General features: G+C 46.9%; 11 protein-coding genes across 11 annotated transcripts; 7 read left to right on the top strand and 4 right to left on the bottom strand.

Moving 5' to 3' along the window:
• Positions 1 to 298: 298 nt before the first annotated feature.
• LOZ57_002401 (uncharacterized protein) lies at positions 299 to 2,301 on the top strand (the record flags this gene model as incomplete). The annotated part of the gene is made up of 2 exons (XM_049251473.1): positions 299 to 1,254; positions 1,314 to 2,301. 2 exons carry the CDS (start codon positions 299 to 301, stop codon positions 2,299 to 2,301), a joined length of 1,944 nt encoding a protein of 647 aa, XP_049109773.1.
• Positions 2,302 to 2,753: 452 nt separating this feature from the next.
• On the bottom strand, positions 2,754 to 3,839 carry rpl13 (60S ribosomal protein L13; the record flags this gene model as incomplete). Its single annotated transcript, XM_049251472.1, has 5 exons — positions 2,754 to 3,167; positions 3,270 to 3,428; positions 3,546 to 3,592; positions 3,687 to 3,720; positions 3,837 to 3,839. The coding sequence occupies 5 exons, from the start codon at positions 3,837 to 3,839 to the stop codon at positions 2,754 to 2,756; spliced, it is 657 nt and encodes a 218-aa protein (XP_049109772.1).
• Positions 3,840 to 4,423: 584 nt separating this feature from the next.
• Positions 4,424 to 5,914, bottom strand: LOZ57_002399 (uncharacterized protein; the record flags this gene model as incomplete). Its single annotated transcript, XM_049251471.1, has 1 exon — positions 4,424 to 5,914. One exon carries the CDS (start codon positions 5,912 to 5,914, stop codon positions 4,424 to 4,426), a length of 1,491 nt encoding a protein of 496 aa, XP_049109771.1.
• An 843-nt stretch (positions 5,915 to 6,757) lies between these two features.
• On the top strand, positions 6,758 to 9,712 carry LOZ57_002398 (uncharacterized protein; the record flags this gene model as incomplete). Its single annotated transcript, XM_049251470.1, has 1 exon — positions 6,758 to 9,712. One exon carries the CDS (start codon positions 6,758 to 6,760, stop codon positions 9,710 to 9,712), a length of 2,955 nt encoding a protein of 984 aa, XP_049109770.1.
• Positions 9,713 to 9,978: 266 nt separating this feature from the next.
• LOZ57_002397 (uncharacterized protein) lies at positions 9,979 to 11,121 on the bottom strand (the record flags this gene model as incomplete). Its single annotated transcript, XM_049251469.1, has 1 exon — positions 9,979 to 11,121. The coding sequence occupies one exon, from the start codon at positions 11,119 to 11,121 to the stop codon at positions 9,979 to 9,981; it is 1,143 nt and encodes a 380-aa protein (XP_049109769.1).
• A 1,044-nt stretch (positions 11,122 to 12,165) lies between these two features.
• Positions 12,166 to 13,857, top strand: ARP6 (Actin- protein 6; the record flags this gene model as incomplete). Its single annotated transcript, XM_049251468.1, has 4 exons — positions 12,166 to 13,367; positions 13,422 to 13,484; positions 13,560 to 13,668; positions 13,786 to 13,857. The coding sequence occupies 4 exons, from the start codon at positions 12,166 to 12,168 to the stop codon at positions 13,855 to 13,857; spliced, it is 1,446 nt and encodes a 481-aa protein (XP_049109768.1).
• A 1,117-nt stretch (positions 13,858 to 14,974) lies between these two features.
• On the top strand, positions 14,975 to 17,379 carry LOZ57_002395 (uncharacterized protein; the record flags this gene model as incomplete). Its single annotated transcript, XM_049251467.1, has 3 exons — positions 14,975 to 15,501; positions 15,562 to 16,089; positions 16,155 to 17,379. The coding sequence occupies 3 exons, from the start codon at positions 14,975 to 14,977 to the stop codon at positions 17,377 to 17,379; spliced, it is 2,280 nt and encodes a 759-aa protein (XP_049109767.1).
• Positions 17,380 to 17,789: 410 nt separating this feature from the next.
• On the bottom strand, positions 17,790 to 18,869 carry LOZ57_002394 (uncharacterized protein; the record flags this gene model as incomplete). The annotated part of the gene is made up of 3 exons (XM_049251466.1): positions 17,790 to 18,520; positions 18,574 to 18,673; positions 18,735 to 18,869. The coding sequence occupies 3 exons, from the start codon at positions 18,867 to 18,869 to the stop codon at positions 17,790 to 17,792; spliced, it is 966 nt and encodes a 321-aa protein (XP_049109766.1).
• A 355-nt stretch (positions 18,870 to 19,224) lies between these two features.
• Positions 19,225 to 22,896, top strand: TOF1 (Topoisomerase 1-associated factor 1; the record flags this gene model as incomplete). The annotated part of the gene is made up of 4 exons (XM_049251465.1): positions 19,225 to 19,302; positions 19,356 to 19,593; positions 19,659 to 21,782; positions 21,842 to 22,896. The coding sequence occupies 4 exons, from the start codon at positions 19,225 to 19,227 to the stop codon at positions 22,894 to 22,896; spliced, it is 3,495 nt and encodes a 1,164-aa protein (XP_049109765.1).
• A 408-nt stretch (positions 22,897 to 23,304) lies between these two features.
• On the top strand, positions 23,305 to 24,270 carry LOZ57_002392 (uncharacterized protein; the record flags this gene model as incomplete). The annotated part of the gene is made up of 1 exon (XM_049251464.1): positions 23,305 to 24,270. One exon carries the CDS (start codon positions 23,305 to 23,307, stop codon positions 24,268 to 24,270), a length of 966 nt encoding a protein of 321 aa, XP_049109764.1.
• Positions 24,271 to 24,641: 371 nt separating this feature from the next.
• On the top strand, positions 24,642 to 26,366 carry LOZ57_002391 (uncharacterized protein; the record flags this gene model as incomplete). Its single annotated transcript, XM_049251463.1, has 1 exon — positions 24,642 to 26,366. The coding sequence occupies one exon, from the start codon at positions 24,642 to 24,644 to the stop codon at positions 26,364 to 26,366; it is 1,725 nt and encodes a 574-aa protein (XP_049109763.1).
• Positions 26,367 to 26,497: the final 131 nt, after the last annotated feature.

The following is a 26,497-nucleotide window of genomic DNA, read 5'->3' as shown; positions in this document are numbered from 1 at the left end:
TCCGGAGTGTGAAATACTCCCTCCTTCTTATCTCTCCTGGCGATCCTATCGTGGATGTGGTGAGTTATGGCTCTAACCAATCGGTTGAGGCGCTGGTATTTAAGTGCAAACAGTGCAAAAGCCATGTCACGTCGCGCTTGTTGTTTCGTACTCCGTACGGAGTACGGAGTACACGCGGAGACAAACAGTAGAGAACCGTTTGCTGAACATCAACAATCTTCCATTCACACTCGTTTCTCATCCGTCAGATGGATAATTCGATACTTTTTGTAGCTTGACATCCTAACGCGCCGCACGCATGATCCCTGTACCCGTCAAACGGCGTAAATCGAACTCCTCAACCGCCATCCCCATTCCAACCGCAAGTGGCGGACCTGCACTTTCCAGACGAGATGGATCAAATAAGCCTTCCAATCGTGCGTCGTTCCAGTCGTCAAGCAAAGCAAGCCTTGCGCGAACCCAGCCCGACCTTCTCTCTCACGTACTAGGCCGTTCAGCTGTGCATAGAGCCCAGCGATCAGAGACTCGTGGTCTTGAATTGCAAGACAGCCAGGCATCCAGGGGGAATGCCCCTACTAATGGACAAAGAGTAAAGGATGTGACTCTCTTACCGCCGGACTTCGACTTGACTCAGCCTGAACTAGAACCAAGTCAAGAGGAGATTAAACGCAAGTTCACAGATCCAGAGCCCTCGCTGCTACAAACTTCAAATCTTGATAATAACCATGTTCGCCGGTCCACCAGAAGAGCATTATTCTCATCAAAGCCTCCCCAGAAACAAGTACTTCAGGCGCCTGATGTGATATCTACTAGCGAGCCGAAACGGGAACTACCTCCTATACTACCTAACAGCGAAAACAATATGGGGGAGCCGGATCTACCTCCGACGCCAACCCAGCTTGGAATTCAAAAGCTTGTGTTTCGGTCAAGGGACTCTGTAGGTAGCAGTCCGAGCTTACGTTTTACTAAAGCGAAGAGCTTGGAACTAGAGCACCGCTATGAATTCCGATCCCGACGAGTCAATGGCAACACAGCCCAATCTGTAGACCAGGATGAGAGCGTTTTAGCTACAACTGTGAAAGCCGTGGAATACGTACCGGAAGAAATTCTCAAGAAACAAAAACTTCGAGATCAGCTCGCTGCGCAACTACAGTCGCTTAAGTACGAAGTTGACACTATTGAAGATGCCGGTCGGCGCATTGAAGAGTCCTGTGACCACGCATCGTTAAACGAAGGGTTTATAACACAGCTACTGTAAGCATCATTAAATCTTAGGACTGATTCTGTCTGGGCAAATCTAACGGAATACGCAGGTCTCTACTGACTAGCGATAACCCTTCTTGCGCGCCTCCCCCAAAGAACCCCCCTCAGCCCACTATATCCACGCTCATTTCATGCCTCTTGCCCTTTTCTGCCCCAAAATACACCCCTAGAACTGAAGTGGAGCGAACGCCCCCAACCCTTCCAAAAAAGCCATTCGCCCTTCAGCAGCCTTCCGATCCCCTCCCATTTCTCACTCTTTTTGCCCCCCTCTCACTGACAACGCATACGAGCACTTCTTCCTCCTCATTAAAGTCGTCGAATGATTCATCACGCTTGACCGTTATACACGAATACGTCCTCTCTCCTCCTCCAAACTACCCCCAATCTATCTATAAGCTTCCGATAACTGTCAAAACGGACCCCGAGAAACAAAACATCATTTCCCTCTCCATTCCAGATTCTTCATCTTCTTCTGATATTGCCAATATACCTATCCAATTACGTGTATGGATGGACAATCGACTTTTAAATCCGCTACTCAAACAGGATGTATCGGGGCTTTGCTGGGGAGCCTGTCGGTACTGGGAGACTAGTATTTCACGCGCAAAAGTATGGCTGCATTTGGAAAGACTTCACGCCAACATGCTTAAAGGCCTTCGCTCGAAAGACATGATCGATTGCAATGGAGACGAAACCGAAGAATATACGCCTCGCAAGGTTGTTCCGCACCTCGAACGTTCTTCTTTTCTTTTCACGAATTTACAAAATACCACAAAATACCAAGTTTTGATATCTTGTCCGATACATATTGATCTTTGGACAAGTGAGCCGTTTTTGGAGCCCGATATCTGCATATCAACATCGGCGCTTTATGAGAGTAATACTACGAAGGTGGAGAATGAGGCACGTTGTGTGTTCTGGAATCTACTGAAATATGATAGTCGTGACGTTGAGCTTGGCTTTGATAAGATTATCAAAGCGACAGAAGCTGTTGTGGAAATGTTGTATGAGGAGCGTGCGTTAGGCGGCAGATTCTAGTGCTATGATTCAGATACCTTAATGTGCCATTAGAAAGTATGATGGTCAATCTGATTGCTGGATCTGCCTTTGGAGCAGTTCTAGAAAGTCTTCTATACAGTTTTCTTATCCCCTACCATCTACAAGCTACTTGGGGGCCAAAAGATAACTATTTCACTTGTAGCTCTCGTAAGGGCGAACAAGTAATATTGTGAGCAGTGTTGGTGATCGCTCAATAATACTCCGCATGTCTTTTTCCATGTCTCTCCCATTGCATTTGATTTAATAAAAACACCCCAGAGAGTAAGTACACCTCAAGCCATCAAGAACCATGCCCAGTCGATTCCCGTTAGGCGACCATATGATCATAGCAACGTAAAAGAGAAAACGGCGAGAGAGTAAGAACATTCGGAATCGCGAGACAAAAGGGGCCTAGGAACAAACAGCAGCAGACTTTTTATTCTGTAATTTGTTTATTTCTTAGCCGCTGCGGCCTCCTCAGCCTTCGCCTTCGCTCTCTTCTCTCTCCTTCCCACATAGCGAGCCTCGCTGCGAGCATCTCTCAGTCTTCGGTAGGCAGCTTTCTCTCCCTCAGGCATATCGGCCTTCGAAATCTCACTAACAGCCTTAGCTCGGGCAACGTTGACAACTGGAAGTACGGTGCTGATGCTCTTGGCGACCTTGCCTTCAGAGGCAGCCTTGACCTCCTCGACAGAAGAATCGAGCTTCTTGAATTGACCGCTCTTGCGTGGGAAGAGAATCAAACGAGCCTTGTATTCCTTCAAGCGGGCGACGTTTGCGGAAAGGGATTCTGTGCAGGCATTGATGCGGCGGTGATCGACAGCAATACCGATGGTGGGAGCGAGTTTGCGAGCAATTCCAGCTTCCTATATGAGGAAAGTATCTTGTAAGTTTCTTGTCAAATGAATTTGCTTGCGATGCTGCAACTGTGATTACGTATCATGTGCATATTGGAGCTTTTGCTGTACCTTCAATTCCTGAACTGTGAAGCCACGCCCAGCTCTAACCCGGCTGTTATATTTGATAGTAGGGCATCTGACGATGGGGCGGAGTTTGTCCACAGGGCGAGGGGCAACGGCAGCAGCCTTTGCAAGACGAGCCTCCCGACGGCGGTGTTTCCGACCAGGCTATAAGATTCCATTTAAATCAGCCTCAATTCATGATTTTGCAGTGACCTTCAACACGATTTTCGCCGGCGCCCCCCATCATCTTTTTTTCCTCCAGAAATAGGGTCTAATTCATACCTGATCGAAGTGTACTCGGACACGACGTTGCCAGTCCTTGTGGAAGTCTAAGAGCAAAAATAAAAATGTCAGCAAGTCTGGACCAAGACTGATGCGGACGTCGTTTTAGATGTCACCGGATCGACTGGAATAATGACTCACGATTCCTAGGAATTTGCTGGTTGTGCTTGATCGCCTATAGATACCAAATTTCAAAACATCAGCTTTCGGTCCGACCGTCTAGAATTAATAGCATGGGCGCAAAATGCGATTTTTTTATCAAAGGGCAAGGGGTTTCAGCGATAGGCATACCATTGTAACGGCCGGTGATCAAGTTGTCGAGACCCGGAATGGTGATGCTGGTCGTGTGTCGGGACGGCGTTGGTGATATGGGGTGCGAACTTTTTTGGTGTGGTTTGCTCTCCAGCCGCATACCTCGCTTAGCGGGTCGTTTAGCCCTACCCCTTACCTAATCTGGCACCACAACAAACCTCGACAATTTGCAAAATCCCCCCAGCCGAAATGATTGTGACCAGTGATGGCCTGTTACTATCTTGTTATATTCTGGCTACTGCGCATAATTCTACTTAAGCTAAACCCATTTGTGTACAGTGGAAGTGAACGGCATTACAACCAAGACGAAGCCTATCAAGACTTGCGGTATTCGTACAATACAGAACTCCGAAAAGTCATGAACTGAAAGCGGAACAGGTAAGGATAAATATGGTGGAATGTGTCTGAAAATGCGAATGTTAAGATATGGAAATTCATCAACAAGTCATTACCCAAGAAAATCGGAATAGTCATCATAGTTCATGTCATGAAAATCGAACAATAGGCAAAGCATAGGGAACTGGTCTGTACGGAGTACAGAAACAGGATAGTAACACATTGCTATCTCATGATTTCATATTAACGTAAATGGGCTCCATTGTGCGGACCTTCTTGGGGGACAGTGTCTTTACTTCATGGCTACGCTTCCGCTTCAAGTTATCTGTGGAGCGCTCAACGCCGGGCTTCTTGATGTGCCCAAATAGTTTTGCTTGAAGTAAAGTGCTAGATTTGCCTATGTTGGCAGGGACTTGTGGTTCCTCCTGGCTAGCACCAGGGAAGCGTCGCAGCATGCTGGTTGCAAGGGAGCTTGCTTGCGAGGCAGGCACATCTTCGTCGGTTACTGCCTCGTCAACGTCTGAAACTGAGATCGTGCTGTCACGATCATGCCGGTCGGCGTCATCGCGATCGTGAATGATAGGGTAGCCCACAGGAGGTGCCGTAGACCGTTGGTTAACCGGAGTAAAGAAATGAATTCGCTCAACCGCTCCGCCTCTTCGTTGAGGAGTTGTTGGTAACGATGAAAGGGAATGCGTGCCACGAATATGGCCGTGGCCCCTGTGGCTACTCTTTGATGGCAAGGAAGATTTGATGCTTGTAGCCTCCCCATGAAGCACTTGATCTGCGGCAAGGAGAACTGCAAAGGGGTCCTGGCCACCAACCCTGTTGACAGGAGACCGAGCGCTATCGGGATAACGGGAAATCAGTTTTTGTTGCGGAGTATGGAGTTCAGTACGCGGGCTGGAAGAAAGTGAGCCATGGTCCATCATGAGAGTAAAATGATCGCGATTATCCCGAATACGCTTTTTCAGTCGACAATTTTCTTCCATCAGTAGTTCGTACTTATCGGCATCTTCTTCTATAATTTTCGTTGCACGACGAAGCTTTCGTTCTAACACTAGATTTGTTTCTTCGAGCTCTTTGGCTCGATTTAATGCAGAGTTTAACACGGTATTTTGTTGCTGTTGTGGTGTTGGCAATGGTGATGGCGGGGATTTAACATGTTGAGTTTGGCGTAAACGGTATTCAGCGCTCTGCAAAATTTCAATTTCTCGTTTAGCAAGCTGCTGCTCAACTTCAGCACGCTTAATAGCCTCACTGCTAGTCATTGAAAGCAGGCTATGTTGAAGTTTGAAGTGTGCGGCAGACATTCGAGACTCCTGCGCCACGGATAAAAGCTCTTTTGCAATGATCCGAAGAGGTTCATCATTTGCAGTATCAATATCTGCCAGAGTGGGCAGACTTTCGGATGCGCCGTAGGCAACACAGAGGGTCTGATCCACAGTTGCTGGTGGTGAGGCAAGTAACGAGTTAGATCGGGAGAGGGACCGCCTGCGAGGTGTGGAAATATTCCCGAGGCTCTGGGAAGGTGGAGGAGTTATATCGGAAGATGAGGCAGGTATGCTAGGAGAAATAAACCCATTTTTCCCGAGGGTATTCGCTGGTAACTCATCTGACGGTGTTGACTGTCCGCTTCGGGCCTCTATTGGGGTTTCCGGGATAGCAATCTCAGCAGCAGGCTCCAGGGATGCTTGTTTTTGGGGGAGGTGATCTGCCATGATCATGGTATCTATACTGAAGTCCTGCAAACAAACTTGGTTTCCGCCAGATCCTCAAATTCGCGGAAAATAAGCAATGTATCTGGTAGCTTATATGTGGAGGAATACACAAGTAGGTTCCAACTCGAAGTGTACTGACAATAGTTCCCGTAACCAGAACTGAAGCAGATGGAGAGTCGGAACGGGACCGGCGGTGGACAAGAATGAACAGCAAGATGCAAACAGCCGATTCGACACGGGGGGTTATCACAAAAACAGCGGGACTCGAGAAGGGAATCGCGATAGTTTGGAGGAAAGGAAGATAGATTGCAAACAGCACACACAGCGAAAATATAGAGAAGAAAAGGGCGGATGAAGGGCAGATGAAGGCTGGTGTTGACGGGGGGGCGGGATGCGGTGTTGATTGGATTGCGTTGGTTGTCCAGGTGGCCGGCGCTGGTGAGGCTGGGCGTTGGGCTGGATACGGTTAGCGCCAGGTCGCTCCAGCCCCATCACGTGAAAATGATGCGGTCACGTCGGCGCCCACGGCAGCTAGGCCATATACGGTTGGTGGCTTCGGCGTTGTACCGTCGGATAGGTCTTGGCGTTTACTTAGTCATCAGGCATAAACAAATCAAAGCTTCAGCCGCAAAAGGGGCAGCGAGTTTGCTCACCCCTTGCAGAGATAGGCAACACTGCCCTGCAGGAGGCTGCAGACAACGACATGGGTGAAGTTGAGCTTTACAGCGAAGAATTCTGGAACCGTTTAACTTCACGAACGCTCCACCTATAAAAAAAATTTCACTCCACGTTTTTTTCCCCCAAAGTTGCTATGGACTGTACCTCTTTTACATCTTAATCACCATGGAGAGAATGGAGAGAGAGCCAGTAAAGCGACCGCCGCCAAGCGGCATTCCCCGTTTATCGAGACTACCATTGCCCACTACAGCGGCGACGAAAGCGATTCGACCATCCCCATCTCGAGAACGACTCCAAGCAGACCAAGGTCTGAACGTTTCACGGCTCCGCAGGCCATCGGAAGATGTGTTCAAAAAACCCCATCTCCCACCTCCTTCACAACGGAAAATATCAGAGAACGTATCTGCACGCCGAGAATCGTATTATAAAAGCCCATCAGTTAGAGCGGCAGCTTCCATGGAAAGTCTGTCCTCAAGGCGCAAGTCACAGCTTCACCGAGTTGAGACGGAGCCTTTATTGGAAGAGCGCACTGTTGAGACCCTAGCGCAGATCCCCTCATCTCCAACCCCTAGCAGGAGACAATCGGACTTTTTCAGGCCTTCCAGTCCAATACGTTCGCCCTCTCGCCCGTCATCAATAATCTATGAGCAACCGACATTGGAAATGGCGTCTACAGCAGCATTGACAGCAAGACTGCCGGTGGCCGAAGGATCATCAAAGCCTATGACACCAAAAAGGTCAGTCGGCAAGCTACGTGGTGTTTCTGGCGCTGCTAGAAAAGCCAGTCACAACAATCTTAAAGAAGATTCAGCAGTTCCTTTGTCTCGCACACCATCCTATGGGGATGTCAAGTCAATACCACTCCGGAATTCCACCTCCCGAAAATCCTTAAACAAAGCGTTTGATCACTTGAACTCCTTTACGCTCGGTGCTACCGGAGTCAGAGATTCTTTAAGGCTTAAAGAGCTTAAACACAGAAACGCCTCCTCTACCCGTTCCTCCACCCTTACCTCCCCAACATCAATTATATCAAAAGCTTCCCAACGGACTTCAGTCACATCTGGTAGCAATTGTTCTGATTCTGTCGCAACAACTCATGACTCAAAAAAGGCACCCAAGTCATCGAGTGCCTTGCGAGAAAGCATTGCAAAGGCAAAAGCTGCCCGTAAATTTATAAAGCAAAACAACTCGAAGGTTGACTTCGCTGATCCATTTGATAATCTATCCATAAAAGATCCTTTCTCTCCAATTCACAATGGGGGTTCAAATAAAGAAGTTCTAAGGAATAGGACAATGACAGCCCGAAAGTCAGGCTCCTTGAACATTGCCGCCTTAGGCTTAAAGGAACTCCCTCATGAAGTGATGACCATGTATGATTATAATCCCGAAATCAATGATAATTGGTATGAAACTGTGGATTTGGTCAAGTTAATGGCGGCCGATAATGAGTTCGAGTCTCTTGCAGAGGAAGCTTTTCCTGATATTGACCCGTCTGACATTGATTTGGATGAAGACGCAAAAGGCAACCAATTTGGTGGATTAGAAGTTCTTGATCTCCATGGAAATCTTCTTACCAGCCTTCCAATAGGCCTAAGGAAATTGGATCGACTTCATTCTCTGAATTTAGCAAAAAATCGACTTAATATGGATGCGATTGAGGTTGTTACGCAGATAATGAGCCTTTCAGAGGTAAAGCTGGGAAACAATGACTTAGAGGGCATGCTTACTCCCCAACTTGGTTCTCTTCAGAAGCTCGAGGTACTCGATCTTCGTGGTAACGCTTTGACAGGTCTGCCCGACAATTTGTCGGACCTAACGGCATTGCGTGTGTTGAATGTTGCTGAAAACCAGCTGACATCCCTTCCATTTAGCGCTTTGTCAAAACTGCCATTGGTTGAAATAAATGCTCAGAAAAATAGACTCCATGGCAGCCTTATCCCAGCCTGGATTCGTCGGATTGAAGGACTTCAAGTATTGAATATCTCAGGAAATGCTCTAGAGAAGCTTTCCGCAGGAGATACTTTGGAGCTGCCAAGCTTACAGCAGATGTTTGCCGATGCAAATCGTATTAAAACTTTACCAAACGTGTCATCCTGGAAATCGCTCCTTACGTTAGTAATGGAAGACAATCAGTTATCTAACATACCTCAGGGATTCACTGAGTTGAGGGTTCTCAAAAATGTTGATTTCAAGAGCAATAATATCAGTACACTTGACGAGAAGATTGGATTGATGGAAAATTTGGTAACCTTCCACATCGGAAATAACCCTCTTCGAGATCGCAGGTTTCTTACTTTGGATGCAGAGGATCTCAAGAGAGATCTTCGCACTAGATGCTCTGCAGAGGAGACTCCTGATGCTGAAGATGGTGAAAGTTCAGATCATACTGAATTCACACTGGCACCGGAGGACCCACAAACCTCGCATATGTGGCAATTGAAGTCCGGGGGAGTTTTGGATCGTTCATCCACTGAACTTTCTCGCTTGGCAGCCGAAGATTTAGAGCATCTCATCTCTAGCTCGGAAATCCGTTGTCTTTATCTTCAAAGCAATCGACTGGAGAAATTGCCTACTACTGCCTTGTCCCTGATTTCCCACTCTCTAACCGATTTGGATCTTTCGAATAACCCCATGGATGGCGATAACTGGATATCAACTCGGATTGAGCTTGCTCATTTACGGAATCTTAATCTAGCCAGTACCAGATTAAAGTCTCTTGATCCTCTCCAGAAGCTCCTCTTTGCACCGTTGTTGACATTCTTAGATGTCTCTGGCAACCGAATAGATGGTGCCCTTCCAGCTATGCGTACTAGCTTCCCGAAACTAATCACTCTTCTGGCATCTGACAACAAAATCGAGGCTTTATCTTTCCATGCGGTCCAAGGGCTTCAAACACTGGATGTAAGTAACAATAATATTGACAGCTTGCCCCCACGACTTGGTCTTTTGGGTGTCGAGCACTCCGGTGGTCTTAGGAGGCTGGATGTCTCTGGAAATAGCTTCCGGGTCCCAAGATACCAGATCGTGTCCAAGGGTACCGAAGCGGTGTTGGAATGGCTGAAAAATAGGATAACACCGGAGGAAATGAAGGAGTGGCAGGGTGATGTTGAAGAGGGCTAGTTCAGTACGGTACATCTGCCATATAATTCCACTCACCCAAATTTCCTCGAGTGATGCAGGTCGTATTTTTATTTCATATTGAAGTTTTATTCACACTACCTAGAGGTAGCTGCTGAGGGTTTTATATATGTTTTATTCCAAGTAGCCATTCAAATTGAAATATTTTCGAAGATTCGTTATGGGCTAGAGAACATACGCATCCCCAGCTAGACGGATGACAATATAGTGTTAACAAAAGATGTAACAAGAGATAGTTAAAGGTTTCTCTACTCTTCCCTATCCTTTACAAGTTCATCAGCTACTTTCAGCCAAACTGATCCCCACTCTGAGAACTTATCCTCAACTTCTTTTCTCGCCGCCTTGTCCCCCAAAATGCTATGAGTAGCTTCAATCGCCCATGGCTCTCGTAACAAATCTATAGTTTCGAAAGCACGATCCCGCAGCTTTAGGCTGTATGCATCGGCGAATTCCAGATTGCCTTCATACAACGAGCCGGCAGCTTCGTCGACCAAATTAGGTAGATCTCGAAGACAGGCAGTGAGAGTATCGAGCTTGGAACATATTTTTGGCAGGATAGATATATCGGTTATTTTCTTCAAACGATGTGCTATAATGGCCGTGTAGAGTTGTGTGGTGAGCGTGAACAAACGGAGCAGGTAATTTTTTTCGTCCACGAGTTTTCCAGTCCGATTCCCTTCTTCACTATCTTCATCCCCATCTGTAGCCAGTACATGGCCTATCTTGCCACCCATATTGCCTTGAGTATCATCCTCTCCGTCATCTCCGAATTCATCATCCCATAGGCCGTCGTCACCGTCATCATTTTCGGGATCCCATTCCTTAAGCTCTCTAATACAATCTTGCACCAGCTCCAGGTGTTCTTTTGCTTTTTTTATCACTAACCCCACTACGCCATCCGATGCGATTGTGGCGATCTGGTCACAGACTTTCCATACCCTCCCCGTCGCTGTGGTGATGCCATGTTTTTCATCCTCACCTAGCCTGAAACTCTTATTCTCTTCGTATTTTATAGAAACATTTTTAATATTCCGGATAAGTACAGTCAGTTCGTGCAATATATCTTGAACCAGCGTCTTAGCATCGCCATGAAATGTTTGGGTGTACTTCGCAGGGCTCAATAGTAATGCGGCGGCAGTTAGTGATGGGAGAGCAGAATCGTTCACTTCTGAAAGTATGGTACAGATTGCAGAAGGTGTGAAAGGCGTGTTAATAGCCAGTAAAGAAATTTTTGTTGCCTGCGATTTGAGTGCTTGTGTGGAGGCGGAGAGCAGGAGAAGCGGGGAGGGGTGTTCGTCAGAAACGGCGGGACTGGGGGATGATAGTGAGGAATTCAATTTGTCAGACAGGGCTACAGTAGTATCCAGAGCTTTCCACAATCTCCCTGCCATACTATAAATGTGCGGAGCGCCGAACAGCCTTTAAATAAAGGCAACAGGTACGAAGTAATTATATGTTTGGTTTCGTGAAGTTGTTCGTCGAACTAGGCTCCGGGAAATTCTTTCTCCCACTCCGAAATTCAGAACCGCCGCAGATCAACCTCAATACTCCCTTAAGCACTGTTGCTTTTGTCGTGTACTCCGTACGGAGTACTCCAAACTTCTCTTTTGCTTTAGTGGAGCAGTATTCTAAAGGTTGAAGCCCCAAATTAAGTAAGCTACTGCACGCTTGCTATTTTTTGCGTTGGTAGGCATCGGGACTTGAGCACTTAACCCTCGTCTTTACTTTTCCTAGAAGTCTGCAGGTTATTTATACGATAAAATGGCCGGGGCTGATGGATTATTAGCCCTAGATAATCAAACGAAATTCGCCATTGCCTAGTTCCTCCATCAACCAAAAAAAGTTTTTATAGTCGTTATGGGGTAGTAAACAGGTTTAACATTGTGACAGTGGCGAAAGTCTTGCCTTTGAATTACCGCAAAAGATGGGGAAGACAAAAAGACCAAGAGTTATACAATTCTCGATTACTATGGAGATCCGGATGAAGACCATAATTCCTGTTATGGTGTTAGCCCGCGCTCGGGAGCCTTGATAGTCATTTGACCAGGTCTAGGAGTAGGATTATTAACAAATACATTGAGCAGTTCTATAAATAGCGGTGGAAGTCTGGGAAGTTTTCATAATAGGTACAAAAAATGGAGTATTCTGTTAGCACCCCTGATAGTATTTGGGTGGGAACCTTGATATGTATTTGAATTGGAATTCTAGAAAATACCTCGTAATTTTCCTGGTATAATTCATGAGTACAGGGTATTATTGGTTCCTCTATACTCTGTATGTCCATACGTAGGTATGCAGTTAACTAGCTCACGGATGAATCGCTATTCCACATGCCGCCTAGCAAGCTGCAAACAGAGCAAACTTGCCATATCTTTTCGAAGCTCGAAGCAGCGCAGATTGCTGTGATACAGCTCTCGCGTTGCTAAAAGTTAGGAATGGGCGCAGCAAAACCACCGCGTGCCGCAAAATCCGCGCCGGCAACAACTCAATCCCTTCCCGAAAAGACCTTTATTATCGATAATGGCGCGTACACGATAAAAGCCGGCTATGCACCGCCCACCACGGACGACACTGCCCCCTCCAATCCTTTTTCATCGTGTATGCTGATTCCAAACGCGCTGGTAAAAACGCGTGATAAACGAGTTTATATCGGTAGCCAGCTAAATACGCACATTACTGACTGGAACGAGGCACACTTTCGGCGGCCAATCGAGAAGGGCCTCATTGTCAACTGGGAAGCTCAGAGGGAGATATGGGAACATAGCTTTTTTGACGAGAAGGTTGCGCGCAAGCCGGAAGTGAGATGCAAAGACCCGGGGGATACTACCTTGGTTTTAACCGAGACACCGAATGCCATGGTTGCGTTGCAGAAAAATGCAGATGAGATGATTATGGAGGAGTGGGGGTTTGGCGGTTACTTACGCTGCGTTGGCTCGCCGTTGAATGCGTGGAATGAAATTCATTCTCTATTTGGCGATCCGATAGTTCAGGATGGAAGTTCTGGAGCCTCCCCTGCTGAGTGTGTACTGGTTGTTGACTCCGGGTATTCGCATACTACGATCACGCCTGTATACCAAGGCCGGCCGTTGCAACGCGCGATCCGCCGGTTGGATATCGGGGGAAAATTCATTACAAATTATTTGAAGGAGCTAATATCAATTCGCCACTACAACGTCATGGATGAGACCTATGTCATTAACAAAATTAAGGAAGCTGTATGCTATGTGAGCAGCGACTTTGCTGGAGATCTAGAAAAGGTCCAAAAGAGCAGCAAAAAGGGGGGAGGCGATACTTCTGGGGATGGAATACTGGTGGATTACGTTCTCCCTGACCCAAATGCGGGTACCTCCGGTTTTGTGCGTCCACACGATCCTCTGCTAGCGGCAAAGAAGCGGAAGAGTCTTCTCTCAGGCCCCCAACCCCCCACCGTGGAAGAGTTTCTCGTCATAGGCAATGAACGTTTTGCCGTCCCTGAAGTCTTGCTTCACCCAGATGACGTTGGTATGAAACAGCCAGGTATCGCTGAGGCTATCATGCAAAGCCTATCTACCCTACCTACAGGCTTACATCCGGTGTTTCTCGCCAACATCCTCGTAGTTGGTGGCAATGCGTTACTACCCGGATTAGTTGATAGATTGTGAGCGTGCGCCGTTCCCACCCTCTCAAGCTAAGCTTACCTCTGAATGACTAGAGAATCGGAGCTCCGGCAACTGGCTTCAGCAGAATGCATTGTTCGAGTTCGGAAGGCACCTGAGTAAGTTTCCTCCATGCATTCAAATGAATTCGCCCCCCCATGGTTTATCATAGGTTTCTGACCCGCCTCTATTAGCCCGATCCGGTCAACGTGGCTTGGGGCCTCCCGGCTGGCGGGCAATCGAGCAGCACTGAAAGGAGTTGCTATCACACGACAGCAATACCAGGAATACGGTTCCGCTTGGGTAGGTAGGAAATTTTCTGGGGCTATTTGAATTTTTCGGTGCTTTTCTTTTTTGTTCTCTTTTGTTCTAAATTCTATTGGCGGCATTAAAGGCGCATTCTTACTACCCTTGCATTAGGGGCTGGAGGCATATTGGTCATATACCCGTATATTTTGGCGACTGGAGACAGATTCAGGCGGTGTTGTTTAATCGGTTTTTGGCATTTTTTTCGGGTGTATTTGAACTATTCCGTACTCCATACGGAGTACGGAGTACTGCGATCTTGTAAAATTGCGTCACGGTTTCAGTCGCGGTTCCGGGCTCCATTGGCGGTGCGAAACCCCTGCATAGCCATGATTAGTAATGACGCCCAAATAGTTCGCCTTGCAGAAGCTGCGAGTCAAAGCCATGCACTCCGCATTCAACAAACCCACGCCATTCTTCGGGAGGATCGGCCGGATTTAGTAACGGAAGACGCAAGTTAGGCTCGTACATACTCCGTATGTGCGTGATGATACACAAAGAAGTCAAAAAAGACCGACGATCGAACTGGGACTCAAAGCCAGCCATCGATCACCAAGCCGTGATTTCCTCTTCGTCCACCGCCCCCTATCTGGCCGTTTTTTGCCGAGCTCGACGATACTCTGATTCGGAACCCAAGCAAGCTAACGCCCGTTCCCCATCCCTGCCGCCCCTCGGAATCTGGCATGATTGGCTCTGCCTGCTGGGCGTCGTGTGCCCTGCCGGCTCGCCCACACACGTGCACGCACTGAGGCCGGCCGTCTCGTCTAGGCAGACTGCTGGCATTACGAAGAGGATCTCCAGCGCTTCGCTTTGAGGGATTTCCCGGCGGCGACCCAGCCCAGCATGTCTATGATGGGCGGCGGCCAGCCGCCCATGATTGGGCTAGCGCTTCTCCACCCGCAGGCTGTTGTGCGGTCTTTCATGCGACGTTTCTTTCATGGCAAGACCCAAAAAAAACAAATTAAGCAGCCAAGCCAGACTCCATATCTTGCGCTCGAGGTTCGAGCAAGGGCACCCCGAGCCACTAAACAGTTTGGACTCGGTAGTCTGCCTTGTTTATCAAAGGCAAATTCGTGGCTCAATAATGGACACAGTTGGTTCTGCAAATACGCGGCTTTCCTCCTCCCTAAAACTATTGCGTCTCCAATGCTGTTCCTCCTGCCAGTGTTGGCGGGTAGCTGGAGCGGACAATGGGTTTTCTTCGATTCACTCTGAAGGAGCACACCAGAGCAACTACTTGAACTTCGAGAATACGATGATGCATTGTTTTCCTTAAGGAGACAGTCCCTTTTTATATATAAAAATGGTTCCTGCGTTCCCTACCATCACCGACGTCGGATATTCCGCAAACCCTCACCCTAAGAAGCCAGCTCAAATCGGCACCGCGGAGCCCTTATCTGAGTGGCCAGAACTACCTGGTTTGGAGGAGGTAGGCATCGGCGGGGAGCTACCCGCAGATTGGTTTGAGCACCCGTGCCCGCCTGAGCTACAGGATTTTCCGGATACCACGCCGGGAGAGCTTCTTCGAATCCTGAGAATGTCCATCAAAGAAGCTTTTAGCAAGAACTATGAGGATGAGAAAGAACTCGTCGCTTCAGAGCCACCTAAAAAGCCACCATCGCCGCCCGAGGCCACCCATCAGATTTCGAAAACTGCCATAAGAACCGATGGAGAAATGCAAAGCGCACGCTCATCTTCGAATTTCTCCGATAGGAGTTGTGCGCCTTCAAGGAGTGGTTCAACAAAGTCAACGGTCGAGAAGGTGTCAATATTAGGGTCAAAGGATATTCTAGGTTTAAAATCCTCCATGGTCACAAGATATACTCTGCAGTACGTTTGTCCATGAAAAACTTCGATACCTTGACTTATACTCATGCTTTGCTTTTGTAGGGAATGCGCCAGCTGCTTTGAAGGCATCATCGAGAAAAATTTACTGCGTCTCGAGTGCCAACATAGATACTGTTACAAATGCTTCGTTAATTTAGTCACTACCTCCATGCACAACGAGAGCCAATTCCCTCCGCAATGCTGTCTCTTAGATATTCCCATTAAATTAATTCTTCATAATTTCGACTCTGCAAATCGCGATCTTTTCAAACAAAGGATGATAGAGTATTCAATACCTCAGCAGAATCGCTGGTATTGTCCATCCGCTTCCTGTGGAAAATGGATCGATCAGAAAAAGCTCAAGAGTTTGGCCCCTACTCCAAAATGTCCTCATTGCAGAACTAGATTCTGTGGTTACTGCCGGGGCAATCTGCACAATACGGCATCAGAGTGCCCCAAGGATGCCGGCCTGGAAGCTACACTAAAAGAGGCAGAAATGCATGGCTGGAGACGATGTTACCAGTGTCACGCGATGGTCGAATTGTTGGCAGGTTGCCAGCATGTGACATGTAAATGTGGAGCAGAGTTTTGGTATGCTATTCGAAATCCCTATTTGAGCTGTTTGTTTTGATGCTAATTATGCTGGACTGAGCTAGCTACACCTGCGCTGCCCCTTGGAGAACATGCCAATGCACAGAGAATGATCAGCGGCTCCGTGAAGAACAACTTCAAGCCCGCCGTCGCATGAGGAATGAAAATATAGAAAGAGAAGAACGCGAATTAGCCGAAGCTTTTGCTGAGATTGACCGTCTGGGAGTTGAGGAATCGAGCCGACAAGAAGAACAAAAACATTTCATGTATGAAAGGAGACGTAGAAATGAGGATCAATTTCGCGAACGAGAAGCCCAGCGGATATTATTAGTTACTGAAAATACACGAAGCTTACGACAAGCGCTGACTCGGATCAATACATCACAACAAACAATACTAAACATGAGACATGAATCAAGCGCTAAGTCTATACTATTGAAAATACAGACTGAGCACAAGCGACTAGAAGAAAGGTGGCAGCAATTGGAGCGAGCTCTCCAATCCAATATCAAAATTCGGATCGATGCTCTCTCCCGTGCCCAAGAAGTGGAAATACAGGAATTGGTATCAAAGCATGAAGACGAGGAAGATGAAACTCTCATAAGTATGTCAAGACATCTCAAAAATAAACCCAACCGAGAAGAACGCCAGAAATCCATCATGGATAAGCTTAAGGCAGCACAAGATAGGGAACTTCGCGTAATGCACGGCATTCACAAGGAGGCCCTGGATAACTTAGAGTTCCAAACTAGCCTTGAATTCAAGGCTCTCGAGACAGGTTTAGCCAAGGAATCTCAAGAAGCTTGTCCAAGCATTGAACGACGCTCTGAATTTGCCCGAGAAGTTTTGATAGAGCGGCATTGGTTCCACTTGGTCACGAAGAAACGGACTGAACTCCTAGAATTACAATGGAAACGTCTATTACAACGCAGGACATCCTCTACAACAGCCTCATGTTCATCCTCCTTTTCCTCCTCAGCAGGGCTGCGTCCAAAGCAGCTACACTTCACCAAATTCACAGGGCCGCCATCTCCCCCGCCATCTTACCCCCCTCCTCCCACTCCAATTTCTCGCCCCTTTCTATCACCTGCCCCCGTTCGTCCTTTTACTCCTTCGACGACGGACTTTCCACGGCCACCCACGTGCCCGCCGCCGAAGCCGCCTGTTGGTACCTCTGTGACGACGTCTCATATGCACAAGAAAGAGCCAAGATCTCTGAAACAGTTAATATTGACGAACTCTCGCAATCGACGGCTCAACCGATCGGCTTTTATGGCAATGAATAGCTAAACTTGACATTTAGGCTACTGAGTCTATATCCCTTTTTGAACCCTTATTCTTTTAATTTGTTTTTTGTTTGATGATCTCTGTCCTGTCATTTCCCTAGTTTTATACCCTTCCGATGCATGCTTTCCATACGTTCTTCAAGCCAATACTTGGTGATTATTATCAGTACAGTTGCTTTGACTCCTTTTACACATTTCGATGTTTAGTAGATCTCGCCAAAAGTATATTTCTGGCCTTTAATTGATGTAGTAAATGATAACATGAGACAATGTTTTCTATGAGGAACTTGATGGAAACTACACCGTTTATTGATGGCAACAAAATGTGGTTACTTTTCTATAATAGGTCTATAGGGTTTACAACCCACTGGCGGAACAAACAGAATCTAAATGGCAAATTGTCCGTAGTCGCAATTAATAGTCGTAGAATCCCTTTCCTGACTTCTTGCCTAACCAGCCTGCATCAACCATTTTCTTTAAAAGACCCGCAGGTCGATACTTGCTGTCCCCTGTCTCCTGGTGCAACACGTTCATAATAGCAAGGCAAGTATCAATTCCAATGAAATCAGCCAGAGTAAGCGGTCCCATGGGAACATTAGTCCCATACTTCATAATGCTATCAATATCCTCCCGTGTTCCGATTCCGTTTTCTAGGCATGAAATTGCTTCATTGATATATGGCATAAGGATGCGATTAGCTAAGAAGCCGGGAGAATCCGTCGAGCGGGCAGGTATTTTGCCCATTCGCTTCATGAATTCGAGGGTGGTATCGATGGTGTCCTGCGATGTCTGCAAGCCGGTGATTATTTCCACGCCCTTTTGAATGGGCACAGGGTTCATGAAGTGGGTAGAAATGACCCTTGAAGAATTCAACAAATCTTTTGGATCCGTGGTAGTAGCGGCTGCGATTTTGGTAATTGAGATGGAGGAGGTGTTTGTCGCAAGGATGGCGTGTTTGGGAGCAATGTGAGCGAGCTTGGAGAAGACTGCAAGCTTCAGATCAGGAATTTCAGGAACGGCTTCGATAACGAAGTCTACATCTGAAACATCTTCAAGCTTTGTCGTAGGCGTGAGCATTGAGCGAACTTTCACTGCAGCGTCTTTTGTAATGCGCTCTTTGGCAACATCTTTCTCCAAAAGCTTATCTACATATCCAGTTTAAAACACGTCTTTCTATCCATTTAAATAAGGACCGTACCAGCGAACTTAAGGCCTTTATCCAATGATGTCTGTGAGCTATCAACCAAAGTAACGGGAACACCAGCTTTCTGGGCTGCAACTAATGCAATACCCAGACCCTATCAATTCACATTAGAAATTTATGAATGCTGAGTTCCTCTGAACAGGGCAATTGATTACCATCTGACCGGCGCCAATGACACCAATCTTGTTCACCTCAGCTGCGGCTTGTGCGGCAGGTGACAAGCTGAAGGCCCTGGTACCAATGGCGGGAATGCCTACCGAGAGGCTTTTGGTAACTACTGTACGGAACATTCCTGAGTCTAGAGAAGTAAGGAGGTGAGGGAATGGGTAGGGAGTATAGAACAATTAAGCAATTGCGAAGCTGTGAAAATGTTGCTGCACGGAGTACGAAGAACAACCGCGGCCAAGCGGTCATCATGTGCCACACGTCATTAGCACCGGGACATCGGCTAATCTCGGAAGAATAGTGAATTTTGATGACTCAGCGCCTCGTCGCGTCACGACGCGTCAAGGATTGTCAACCATTACTCGGTAATGACCGAGAAGACAATGAAGTGCTAAAAATGCAATTATCTCAACATACTCCGGACGATGAACGACTAAGCTAGAACTGTTGCGCTGCCACCTATAACCAGCCAGCGCAATCATGGACATTGAGCCTTCTCAGCCCACAGAAGTCGTGGATTCCGAAGTGCGCGGCTATGTTTACAGTCTCGTTACAGCGGTCAGTTTATTCTTGAATTGGCGTTTAGGCAGCTTTAAGCTCACGTTTCCTAGCTTGGTGGCACTGCTGGTGATGAGTCGGGGCAATATGTACTGGGCGACGATGCGCTGGGCTGCCTACGTGACCTAAAGAAGTGGTTGAAATTTTACGACGATAAGCTGAATCGTCTAGATGTTGCGCGATGTTTAGCGGAACGGCAACTCGTCGCCGGCGATTTGGTACCGATTATATCGCTGTATAGTGATACTGAAGAAAGCAATAAGCATAAGACAAGGGTTCTGCTAGCTTGTCGTGCGTGCAATGTTGCTCATCCTCGCCTTCTTTTGATACATTTTCTGACTTTGAGCGATCCACAGTGGAATTGCTCGTTCCATTAACATGGCCCGTCGAAGTACATAACAAGATGACTGTGAATCATCATAGGCATACTCCCTTCCTACAATATTCTCAAATCGAATATAAACGCGAAATCCTTGGGTTCACACCTGCCCCGATCCTTCGCACGATTATCCGAATTGGGCTGCCGTGTATAGCTGTTCCGCGCTCCGATAGGTCTAGTAGAGATGAGGGAATTATAAAACTTATGCTCTATTTCTTTCGAAATCTTGCTATGGTTACTCCCTCTAAGATTTCTGTTGACGGGGACGATGATCAAGCTTCAAGATCAGCAACAATAAATGCATTTCAGCAGCAGGATGTCTTTGCCTTCTTGTTAACTTTGTGTTCTAATATGGGCAACGATTTTACCCTTCAGGATACTATTATTGTTGAGATATTATTCCATCTTGTTAAAGGTGTCGACATCAAACAACTCTTTAGCCATGAAAAAGAGTCTACAATAAATAATGAGCTGCGAGACATTTTACACGAAGAGTTTGAGCTAAATCGAGGATACGCCAAAGACGCTCCAACTAGACATGGTCGCTTTGGAACCATGATCTGGGTGAAAAGGGAGGATGAGAAAGTCTCTACTGTCTCCGGTCAGGATGTGTTAAAGGGAGAAAGAGAAGCATTTCTAAAAATGGACAAAACGAAGAAATGGAACGCACCCAGGTACCGAAAAGGAATTTCTGATCCCTCTTCTAATAACTTCAACATGAAAGTGACCCTCACGTCATCAGCGGTGACACATCTCCGAACTTTCGTGGAGGAATTTCTGGATTCTGGATTCAACCCACTCTTTACTCACCTACGGAAAGTAATTGAGCGCGAAGCGGAGCGTGTTACAGACTCTACTCCACGACACTTCTGGTTTGTTATCTCGTGGTTTCTAGAGGCAGAACGAGCTCGTCGAGTGTACCAAAAGGAGTCCCGAAAGCAAAACAGAATGGCATCAAGAGACATTGAGCCAGATAGTTTTTCCCTTGTGGCTAGTGTACTTAATCAAGAAACATTTGTCAATCTCAACAGATACATGCAACAATGCATTGACTTCAAGGATTGGCAGGACTTGACGGCGGGTATGAAATGTTTCACACAGATTCTTTTAACGATCCAGGAAATGGCAAAATCAGATCTCGAGGAAGATCAAGAAATCGCGGAAAACATTCAAAGTCGAATCTTTTACGAGGAAACAACACATGACCGAATACTGTTCATCTTGCGAAATTATCAAAGTCAGGGATTCTGGTATCTAGATGCATGTACAGAGCTTGCACATGTTTTTCTTAGAATGCTAGAACATTACTCGAAGCAAAATGGCGATATGCAAATTCGATCACGGAGGCGGACGCGACAAAAAAGGGCTCAAGCCACAACTCCTAATGGAAATAACGATGAAGACGGGGGCGAGCAAAATTCAGACGATGAGGATATGGCGGAGGTGAATCGAGCCGCGGTTGAAAGATCTTTCGATTTTAAGAGATTTTCTGGCAAATTTTGCACACAAAAATCGGTTGACACTTTCTTCTGTCTCGCAAAGTACTATCGAGAGTTAAATACAGAGCAACTGAAACGAGCTCATCGGTTTTTCTATAGGGTAGCCTTCAAGCAGGAAATGAGTGTGCTCCTCTTCCGTGTGGACATCATTTCATTGTTTTTTAAATTAATAAGAGGCCCCGAAGGACTCGACTCTAGCAAGCCATCGTTTAAGGATTGGGAAGAACTTGTCAGACATATATTCAAAAAGCTTATCAGAAAGCTTGAGCAGCGGCCTGAGCTCATTGTTGAAATGCTTTTTAGTAAAATCAACTCCACCGCTTTTTATTTGGAGTATGGCCATGAAAAACAAACACTTTCATCAGAGTCCCGGCCAGCTACAGAGTTAGAAATCAAACCCGGCAATGCGTCTACCTTGGACGACAAGCTTCGTATCGTTATTGCTGCCCTCATCCAAGAGGACAAGAAAGGTCTGGTATTATGGGTTTGTGATGTTTTGGACTCGGCAGCCAACGAAAGATTAAGTTGGGAAATGGAGGCTGAAGCAAGAGCAGAATCCTCTGCTGACGAGCAGGTAGTGGCGCCAAAACCTCCTTCTATCAGTAAGTTTCATTTCGGCCTTTAATATGGTAACTACATTACTGCTGCTAATCAAAAATAGCCACATTGCCCAAAGATGAAGCATGTCGCACTGCGATGTTTAGAAATGGGCGTTTACGACTCCTCATGATGTTGTCTGGAATCGAGCTTCTTGGTGAAGACACCCTGGGCGCTTCGTGGATAGTTCCATCGTCAATTTCATCGTCCGTCTTGAGAGAAACTCATGCTATAGTCAAAAAGCATAGCGAAAGTTCATCCGAGACGGTCGATGGTACTAACCCGCGTGAATTACTCCGTCGAAGACGGATTGCAGATGCTGATTCCTCCTACCATGGGTACATGGAGAATGTTCACTTTGGGAGTGATTCGGAAGGTGGAGATGATGATTTCTTATTTCCAGCAAATCTTCCAGAAAGGGCAAAGGCTCTAAAGGCTTCGAAGAAGAAAAGACGAAGAAAGGAGAAGGGTGATGCTGATGGGGGTGGTATAGACGAGGAAATCCTGGAAGCCCGGCGGCAGGCCCGTGAAAACAATGCTCTGGCGAGGCGAAGAAAGATCAAAAGTGATTTGTTTGTTCATGCAAGTGATGACGAGTCAGATGAGGAAGCCGATAGGGAATTCTTCGCTAAGGAAGAAGAAAGAAGACAGGTTCAAGCCCAACGAGTAGAAGAGGCTTTGGAAATAGACGTGCTTGAGGATTCTTCTCCCAAGCCAAAAAAACGGGGCAAGACGGATCGCAAACGTAAATCAAGGGCACTGCCTGAGTCGGACAGAGAAGAAAGTAATGGCAGCCCGGCGAAACGTCGACGCAGCGAGCGTTTTCCAGAGCCCAACAGCGATGAGGGGCGCATGGTTGATGAAGTTTTGACCTCACCTTCACGTTCTCATACGCCCCCAACATCTGCCGAAGACGACCTTGCTCGGGGTAGATCCCCTGGTTCGACCATCTTTGCGAGCGTGGGTGTCGATAGTATGATAGCCAAAGTCCGGCAGCTTTCTAAAATGTCTAATGACTTGGAGAGCGACGTTGCTGAGGATGATGGAGCTCCCGTGGCTGCGACCACTCGTCGACGACGCGCCCTGGTGGGACTTGTGGTGGACAGCGACTCCGAGTGAAGGCTCGATTATGGTGTTAAATGATGCTATGCATTTACCATGATATACGGTGTCTGCCAGCTCGGCCCGTTCTGCTTTAGGGGCCATTAGATCGAACCGATAATAATGGCGACAACATGCGCAACGGGAGAAATAAGTCTTTATGATAAACGCATCCAATCGGTCTGCCGGTGATCTTCAATTGAGTTTGACGCCTAACCCTGGTTATGTAGTTAGTTAGTTAACTAACTAACTAACCAGTCGGCGTCTTGCCCGCCGTGCCAACCTGCGCCTTATGACTGATAGCGGGGCCCGTATCACTGAATATATATAACTGTATTGTGCTCGGGTTTTCTGAAAAAATTCGCTCACGATCCCTTCATCTCCAGAGCTTGACTTGACTGCTCTTTTGCTAATCTCCAAGAAACAATGGCGACAGCGCTCCATTATATCACTCTCGATGTCTTCACCACAAAGCGCTTCGAAGGGAATGCCCTGGCCGTTGTTTTCCTTGAAACTCCAGAACAGATAACCCAGGAGCAAAAACAGCTTGTGTCACGGGAGTTCAACTATTCAGAAACAATTTTCGTTCATCCACCTGTTACTGGACAACACACTCGCAAAATCGATATCTTTACGTTAGATCGGGAGCTGCCTTTTGCAGGCCACCCCACCATTGGGGCAACATATTGGTTCCTTCGATCTAAAGGGTATGGCACTACCGAGGTGCCACCGTCGACTCTTATTACAAAAGCTGGAGAGATCCCTATTTCTCCTGGTCCTGAAAATCAGATAGTGGGCGCATCAATCCCGCATAACGTGCGTATCCATGCAGCGAGAATGTCGCTTGCGGAGCTTCTCAGACTCCATCCGGAACTGGAACCGTATCTCGACGCTAGTACTAATGCCGATGGGTTTCCGGTGGTGTCCATTGTCAAAGGCATGTCTGCTGTGCACGTTTGCGTGCCTAACCTAGAGGCACTGGGGAAAATCACCACTCCTACAGGTGGGTATGAGATTCCCGCTGGTACGCCAGCAGCGGGTGGATACCTTGACGATGGATGGGATGTTCCTGGACATGTGGCAATTTACTTCCGAGTTCACAATATCTGGGACAAAAAGTTGCAGAAGACCGTGATTCGCAGCCGGATGTTTGCTGGGACACTGGAAGATTCTGCCACTGGCAGTGCGTGCAGTGGGATGTGTTCTTACTTGAGCTTGATGGAGGGCAAATCAGCAACATACCAGGTGGTACAAGGGGTTGAGATGGGGGGGAGAAGTGAGATCGGAGTGTGTGTGGAGTTAGAAGGGACAGGAGATAAGGTCCGATCCGTTCAATTGCAAGGGACTGCTGTTAAGGTTGCTGAAGGAGATATCCTGGTTAGCAATGAATAAAAAACAGGTATCTATCTGTTGTACATTTAAAATCCACTTATCAAAAATATTTTATCCAATATTCCCGGTGCGTTGACGTTCGGCCACACTCATGTCAAATGAATCGGTCATTCATACCCTAGTAAGTGCAGCAGACACATTGTATTTTATTGTGTGCTATTCAAGCTATTGTCAGGACGACATTCATCCGGAATTTTCCTTTGTGTAGGCCCAGATGGCACTTAGTTTACTATATGTTTCTTTTCAAATTAGGTTGCTTTCATACTCCTTTATTCCCTAAGAAATGCCCCATGGGCTTTTGGTGTTCGAGTGTTGTGCAATAAACCAAAGGGCTGGTCATATCACAAATACCAGAATCTTGATATGCAACCATGTCATCACCCAAACAAATGAACGCCACACATCCAGACTCGGCTCTTAAGGGACATGCCAGCAACATTCTAAATGTGAAAGCTTCTGGTCGAAAGTCTTCACTGGCAAGTTCCCTTCAGAATTTTGCAACCCGCACTTTCCATGCTTTGCCACGCCGGCGAAATGAAAAAGACAATGACGACGCGATGGAGGCTCCAAAGTTGCAGTATTCCTCCACAAAATTCCATGCTCCAAGGTCACCATCAAAACTGCCAGTCCGTCGAAGACGACCAACAATATCGACAAATGCGCTTAGATTTCCATCTCCAACAGAAATTCCGCCAGTCCCCCCCCTCCCAGAGTGGGCTTCTAAGTCAAGGATACCAACATTAACTCGAATATCTAACCCAGCACAGAGTGGAGGTAGATTGGGAAGAATGTATATTGGCATAAGTGCTAGCCCGGATATAAATCCCGCTGAGATAACGAACCGCATTGGCGATACAAAATCCATTGTCGCATATCAGGACGCAAAGGTCTTTTTGAGCTCGACTAGTGCAGACAGTCAGAATAAAAATGAGGAGATGGAAAGCTCAAAATGGAAAGAAGAAGAAAATACGAAAAAGCAAGAAATCATAGGCTGCGGACATCGGGACTCTCAAACATGGCGCAAACGCATGTTGTCTTTCAGTGGTAAACAGACTCCAGCTATGACAGCAGCATGTACTATGCAGGCGACTTTCACCGGTACTGGATTTTCAAAATCAACTTTCATGGCAGCACCTACACCCTCTTGCGTATTGAATATGCGAGAATCTTCGTCTCTTACCTCGTCCGTAAGCGTCCCAGGTGGGTTACAAATGATGCCGAGTGGAGCGATTCAACCAAGGCTAGGCCCATCTAAATCAAGCTGTACTGTATCGAGAGGGGCGTCTGTCAAAAACAACAGCCACATAAAAAGGAACTTGCCCCTACCACCAATTCCGGTGATACCTAAAAGTTACTCCATTGGGAACATAAGATTGAACAATCGACCGGGCAAATCACAAACCCGATTGTCAACACACGCATCTGTATACCCCAAGTCTCCAACTCAGGCTCAGGTAAAGCGAGGATCAACAATTAGTCACGTACTTAGCACGCCAACGAAAAACATTGGGACACGTCGAGAGCTAGGGACAGCTCAAAATTGTTATGCCACTGCACCCTGCTCCTCCGGCCATCTAAATGTAGCAGAAGCCCTTATCGACTTAATTCCACCCCGTAAGGCTGAGCAATCACAGCATGAAACTCGAGTGTCAGTATCTCCAGCTACCACCGTGTTTAGAGAACATCAGGTTCAAGAGGCGCAGCCAGAGCAATACTGGCTAGGGCGAATATCTACGCTCCTAAACAGTTTTAAATATGAGGAAGCATTCAATGAATCAGACCCATTTCTAGCTGTTCGCGCGCCATCAAGGACGAGATTATTAAAAACCTGGGGTATAGAGAGCATGGATGAATTCCATGCCAAAAGGGCATTTGCCGCTCTAGAAAAAGCATGCCTGACAAGTGAAGCCTTGAACAGTTTTTATTTTTTTAAGGAAGCTTACCAGTGTAAACTGATGAAGCCAAAATTTCGGGCAGTTGGAAAGAAAAACACAAAGCAAGGTGGGGTGGACGGGCGGCAGACCGCTTTGTGGGTTGGAGCGAATACTGATCAACGGGCCAACGAGGAGAGAGCGGAAACGAATGAAATCTGTTGAAATCAGTTTGAAAATACTTAACGTTGTTATAAAAGGGTACTGATTATGTATGTATAGGTTTGCAGAGTACGCTTCCAGGACGCTTTAGTCTGAAAATTGATTGATAAGACCATTGGGGCAAGGCGAAAAAG

This window comes from Ophidiomyces ophidiicola, assembly GCF_022830035.1.
Source record: "Ophidiomyces ophidiicola strain CBS 122913 chromosome Unknown scaffold_6, whole genome shotgun sequence".
Taxonomy (NCBI): Eukaryota; Fungi; Ascomycota; class Eurotiomycetes; order Onygenales; family Onygenaceae; genus Ophidiomyces; species Ophidiomyces ophidiicola.
Note: the sequence above shows the minus strand (reverse complement) of the source record. Positions and strands in the feature narration are given on the sequence as shown.